Below are 6,389 nucleotides of genomic sequence, written 5' to 3' on the forward strand. Positions count from 1 at the left end.
GCGCTGTACATAGCAGAATCCAAGAGAAAGACACAGCAGTATGCACTTATTTTTTATGTATTTGCATTAGTTTATAATTTTGTCATTGGAATGGCCTTGACAATAATCTGGCACACATTTCAGGATGAGAAAAAATGTCAGTGAGGCGCTGTGTTTCTTAGTTGTATACATCAAAGGTACTTGTATATAAAATAGTATGTTATACTAGTAGCATTATGGAAATTTCTTGTTAAAAGTGTACATTTCTTGTAATAGCTTTGGTACTGTAGACTCAGTGGGAGTACCACATTGTTTCTGAACCACAAACAGTGGTGCTGAGGCTGAGGTACTGGTTTAAATTTCCATGTTCAGATGCTATACCACTTTGAATGCACATATGTCTCCTGTTTTATATCTGTGTCTTTGGAGTATTTTGGTCCAAAAATGAGCTTCCAACTGTATTCCAGCAAAAACTGAAACTCCATCTTACATTCAAAGCCTTAAATTTCATGATTTTACCAAGTGCCTTCACAGAGCCAGTATTTTGCATTACAGTGCATGTGTGTGTCGACTGCGATTTTTCCTGTTGTGTTTTTTTGAATTGGGAGAAAATTGTACTATAACTGCCTTATATTGACACTGTAATGAATTGTAAACAAATTTTTATACAGTATATACACTATTTTGCATAAGAAATAAATCAGTTAATTCATAAATGATTCATGATTTATTAATTCAGTTAACTGGTATAAACGATACAGCAGATACTGAGGTGACATTTGATCTTATTGAGATATCTGATCTCAAAGCAGGTAAGAAACTGAGATAAGCAACTCTGTGGATGAGATATTTTTTTTGAAATATGTTATTTAAAAAAATAACATTTTTTGAAAGATGCACAAAATTATTTATTTCTTTAATGGGTGGTATCAGAAGTGGATGTAGGAGATCTGCACATCGCCTTCTATGTCCAGCATGTCAATCTCATTGAAGGACTGCCAGCGATGGAAAAAGTCAAACAGGTGCTGCCCGTTCACAAACACCTTAAACCTCTGGTTCCCACAACGAATTGACATCTGAGGGACAGAGAGAAAACTTTTGAATGCTGACACACAAAGTTATCTAGAATTTGCCAAAATCACATTAAAATTTGCTTCTAAAATTCATCATAAGGACTTGATATTACGACTGCGTGACTGATGTTACTTACATCAAAGTACTGGCCTTCCATAAATGGATTCATGCTCATTTCTCTCTCCTCCTGGCCCCAGTTTCCTCCAATCATACTGTTTCTTACAACAATTCCTTCCCTGAATCTCGGATGGATGTGGAAAGCGACATCTTGAGATCTGCTCACCAAAAACTTGATCCTTAATCTGAAACACACATCAATGAGCGTTAAACATTCATGTTAGCACTTTAGTACTGCACTAGAGATTTCGGCAAGTAGTCTTAAAATCACACACTTGTGTGCTCCATAGGGAACCATGCCTCTGATGACGATGGTCCTCTTAGGGAACATCCTCAGTAAATGGACACACTGTGGCTGTAAATGTTAGTCACCCATCTGACAAATGTTTTTGTGTCATAACATTTTATTTTTTAAATACATTAATGTTGCATTTGGTCATTTCAAAACCCGAATTTGGAAAATAAGAATTTTTTTTTTTTAGTTATTTGTGTCTGTTTTGTGTCAGTGTATCACCGAACCTCTGCTTACCTTTGATTGGTGAAATGATGGCCTTGCCCCTCCATGATGTTCCTGACATCATGCGGTGACTGCTGAAATTAAGTTTCAATGTTTCTTCTTCAGACCTAGCGTTCTACACTGCATATGGATATTTATGTAGAGAGCAGCAGTTTCCCCTTCTTATTCAGGGTTTTTCTTATAATGAACATATGAGCAAAGATTGTACCACGTTTTGTAGGTTTCATAGCGATGGTCTTTGTAGGACATCTACTATTCAGGAGAGCAGTCGTCCTGAATTTCTTCCATCTGTAAAAAGGTTGTTGTTGGGCATTATTCATACCCATCAATATTTCTTGAGCACAACTTTTTTGTAAGCTGACTTTGTATGCCTTTATTTATATGGATGAGCACGCATTCAACACATGCTCATCTTCTTAAACGATGTAATTACTGCAGAGTAATTACTGCATGTATATATTGCACTATTATTTTAAATAAGTAAAACAGAAGTTTTGCCAACTCTAAAGATTTCACAAACTTTTTCTTTGTGCCACTCTGACTACTGAGGCAACAGTATATGTGTGTGACTGTAGTAGCAGCTATCTAGTGTCTAGTGTGAGAATACCACAAGTCGCCCTTTTTAACGCAATTTAGTATCGGTATACAGAACTGTTTTCCTAACAGAGCCACTGTTATAATTAAGTGAAGGTGCTCCCAACTATTTTGAACCTTTGGCTTCTAAAATATGTGGTTCAATTGCGTGCTGCGTGCAGCTAGACCGATATTAAAACAACAACAAAACAACAATTTCAACCATCAACTCAAATATTTGGTTCTAATTGAACAGAAATTTCTATGAACTTGCAAGAACTGTGTAGGACATGAATCAGTGTGTGTCAGATCCTGAATTTGAAATTTCCACTGAAATCACGGGTAAGAGGCAAGTGGAACCAAGCTGACTTCTGCTAAATGGGTCAAACTGGGCAGAAAGTACACAAACACATAACATCCTTATAGAATATGATGTAACACTATAGATCAACTTACCTCAGAATATATAAAGCATATAAACAATTACAGCAATATGATGCAACAAACACAGCAGTGCTACTAATCCAAAATACTCATAGAACTTCATAGAACTGAAACAAACATTTATTTTTAGGCCTTCGTCGCGTCGCTGTGACGTAATCGGCCTTAAAATGCGGCCTTTAAGGCTGCAGACCCTGAATTGGGATACAGCCTCTGAATCGCTGCATCTTGTAGCTGTGTCGTCTTAAATTGGTCATGTGATTTTGACGCCCAGAGGTTTAACTTAATATTTAAGTGTCTCTTGGTTTTAGACTAGTTGTTTAGTCTAATTTGATGTTTTAAACCAGAAAAGGAAGAAGAGGGCTTAGAATTACAGGTAAGAACTGCTCAGTGGTATGTGATAAACTGTAAATGTAAAGCTTACAGGTCAGTCCTCATGTTTTTAAATCAGATTTTGAGTCTGTACATGGCACATTATGCTTTTGCATGTTGTGAAATGTGCTGCAAAACAAACTGAGGTAAACTAACTGGTTTACTGTGATGGATTTAAAGTGTGTGTGACTGGTGCGCAGTGGCTGTGGTGCTCACGGTCAGAGTTCAGTCACAAAGAGGGTAACAGAGATGAATTTAAAGTTAAGGTGATGGTGCTTAGATTCATTCACAGACTGAAACCTTCACACCAACTTTATCCTGTGTCTCTTAGTTTTAGACTAGTTGTTTAGTCTATTTTGATGTTTTAAACCATATAGTCAAGGAAAACAACTAAAGGGCACTTTGTGGATCAGTGAAGACAGACATACGGTACAGGGACGCAAAACGAACCTCTGTGCTCTGCTCTGTTTACTTTATTTCTGGGTTATGAATATTATGTAAAGGTAAATGTTGGTTACTCCAAAGCATATACAGTTAACACTGTGTATAAATGTTTTAACACCTAATTTTAGTGCAGTGTATTTCATGTAAGTTTGAACTTGACATTTTGTTTTCTGTTGTGGGTTGTTATAGCCTTCTACTCCAGTCGCTTCTGAAAGGGCCTGTTGGCTCAGTCAGCTGAACTGAAGCCTGCTCGTGCTTCAATGTGGAGATCTGGTCTGTTAATAGTGTTGGTGAACTGAACCCTGGCGATTAAACTAGCCCTGGGGATAGGAATCAAAGCTGGTGATAACAACTGTGTATAGATGGTCTTTTGTAAGTTTTAGCCGCATTCTTCCCGTTAGCTCGAAGCTAACGGGAGGTCGAGACCTACTACAGCCGGGTGGAACACCGCTTTCCCGGCACATCGTGCCTCGACCTCCCGGTTGGCTTCGAGCCGGCGTCCGAAGAATGAGGCTAAAAGTTTTGCGAGATCCCGAGTTTGTTTTGCGAGATCTCGCAAAAGTCCGTCTTAATTTTTTTTTCTCCCATGTTCCCTGCGGGGCTCCGTAGATTAGTGTACCATAAGAGCAATTTAGTATGTTTTCAGAGGGGGGGTGTTTACCTGCAATGGGTGCTCTTTTTCGCTTCCGTTGCATACGCCTTGCGTGCCGGTCCGAGTCTGACACAGGTTTGTCGTCGTGCCCCATGTGCAGTGTTGGTGCCCAGTCTGGATTTGTTACATCCATTTCATATGCTGGTTTGCCTGCAATAATGCCAAATCAAAAGCTACTCAGTCGACATGACGTGGTTCTGCAGCATCACACATTAGCATGTTTTATCTCGTTATCTATGAAAAAACCCACTAAAAGCCTTTTAGTTTGGTCCCTTTACAGCATCCTGCCATGCGATTCCATTTGTTCCTGACCACCGAGAACACTCACGTTAACTTTTATCGAGTGGAAAAAAAGTTAGCGTGTTTATATTGTGCTAACATAGCTGTGTTACTAGCGGTCACGTAGCACATCATTATATACCAGCTAGCCCAACTTCAGTAACCCTACAAACATCACTGCTGTTTAGTTTTCTGTCTTCATTTATGTTGGAAGTGATAAGAAAGCTGTACGTTTTAATTTGTTTCCAAAACCCCGCAGTCAGGACATGCTATATTGTATTTAGATAGAAGCTAGCGAGCTAACTTGCTGCTAACTTCTAACTCCGTTAAATGTCATAAATTCCATTTTCATGGATGCCTGGATGTTAAACTCAGTTGTTACACCTGGTAGAGCAGAACGCTGATAATTTTATTAAAGATGAAAGACTTAAGACAGTGTTTTAACTCTCAGTAATGCCACAGTGATCATTTGATATATGGACCTGCAGCAGAGTTTAGGCCCAGACACGGCTAGTGACATCAGACTGAACAATCGGATAGCTGAAGCTGTATCCTTTGTCTGGCCTACTGTGATGGCGGCGGGGGCCGTGGCCCGCCTCCTGTAACATCACGCTCCAAAGCCCTGTGACGTTTCTGTGTTCTGTGACGTTGTCCCAAAGAAAGACCTTTAAATGCGATAAATAGCCTAAACGTTTTCGTTTATGACTAGTTTACCGTGTTATGACTGTGAACAGGGGGGAAGTCGCGCAAGAGAAATGTCGACCAAAACAATTGCAAGTAAGCCAAAAGACAGCGCTGAAGTTATAAAAAACATCCACAAGCAGGCGCTTGAGTATATATTCAAGGCACTGAAGATCGACGAGGACGACACAGGTGAGAAGAAGGAGGCTGTGCAGTGGTACAAGAAAGGGATTTCTGAGCTTGAAAGGGGTATTGCAATAGAGCTCACTGGGCAAGCTGGAGAGCAGTATGACCGAGCAGAGAGACTTCAGGATAAAATGGTCACCAAACTCACCATGGCAAAAGACAAGCTTACCCTTTTAGAGACGACACTAGCCTCTAAAAGGAGAAATGACCCCCAAGGGACATCACATCATGCTCCTTCAAAGCCAAAGTCAGTTCCTAAAAGTCAACCCGCAGGTGTTTCCACCACCATCAGACCCTCCACTTCTGTAAGACCTCCATTAAGAATAACTGATGCAAAGAAAACCGCTCGGGTGGGAAAAACTCAGAATGGAAGACCGGCAGCTGTGAAACAGCCCCCGAAGAGGGATATGAAAAAGAATGTGGACAGTAAACTGGTCAGCTTAATTACAAATGAAATTGTATACAGTGGAGCGACTGTGTCATTTGATGACATCGCAGGGCAGGATCTGGCAAAGCAAGCACTTCAAGAAATTGTCATCCTTCCTGCCTTAAGACCTGATCTCTTTACTGGTCTGAGAGCTCCTGCACGTGGCTTGCTTTTATTTGGCCCACCAGGAAATGGGAAGACCATGCTCGCCAAAGCAGTTGCTGCAGAGTCTAATGCAACATTCTTCAACATCAGTGCTGCTAGTTTGACCTCCAAATATGTGGGAGAAGGCGAGAAGCTCGTACGAGCACTCTTTGCAGTTGCGAGAGAGTTACAGCCCTCAGTAATCTTCATCGATGAAGTGGACGGCTTGCTCTGTGAAAGGAGGGAGGGGGAGCACGACGCCTCTCGCCGTTTAAAAACTGAGTTCCTCATTGAGTTTGACGGGTTGCAGTCAGGAAGGGATGACAGGGTACTTGTAATGGGAGCAACTAACAGGCCCCAGGAGCTCGATGAAGCAATATTAAGGCACTTTGCAAAAAGAGTATATGTGACCTTTAGACAAGATTTACGCTGCTGAAAAATCTTTTGGGAACGCACGGGAGTCCACTGAGCCAAAACGAACTGTCCTGTCTTGCAAAAGTGAC

General features: G+C 40.7%; 1 protein-coding gene across 1 annotated transcript; it reads left to right on the forward strand.

The window, feature by feature from the left end:
• Positions 1-5,049: 5,049 nt before the first annotated feature.
• LOC113036182 (spastin-like) lies at positions 5,050-6,389 on the forward strand. Its single transcript, XM_026192337.1, has one exon. The coding sequence runs from the start codon at positions 5,150-5,152 to the stop codon at positions 6,320-6,322; it is 1,173 nt and encodes a 390-aa protein (XP_026048122.1). The 5' UTR covers positions 5,050-5,149; the 3' UTR covers positions 6,323-6,389.

The sequence above is a fragment of the Astatotilapia calliptera genome, chromosome 14, assembly GCF_900246225.1.
Source record: "Astatotilapia calliptera chromosome 14, fAstCal1.2, whole genome shotgun sequence".
Classification (NCBI taxonomy): Eukaryota; Metazoa; Chordata; class Actinopteri; order Cichliformes; family Cichlidae; genus Astatotilapia; species Astatotilapia calliptera.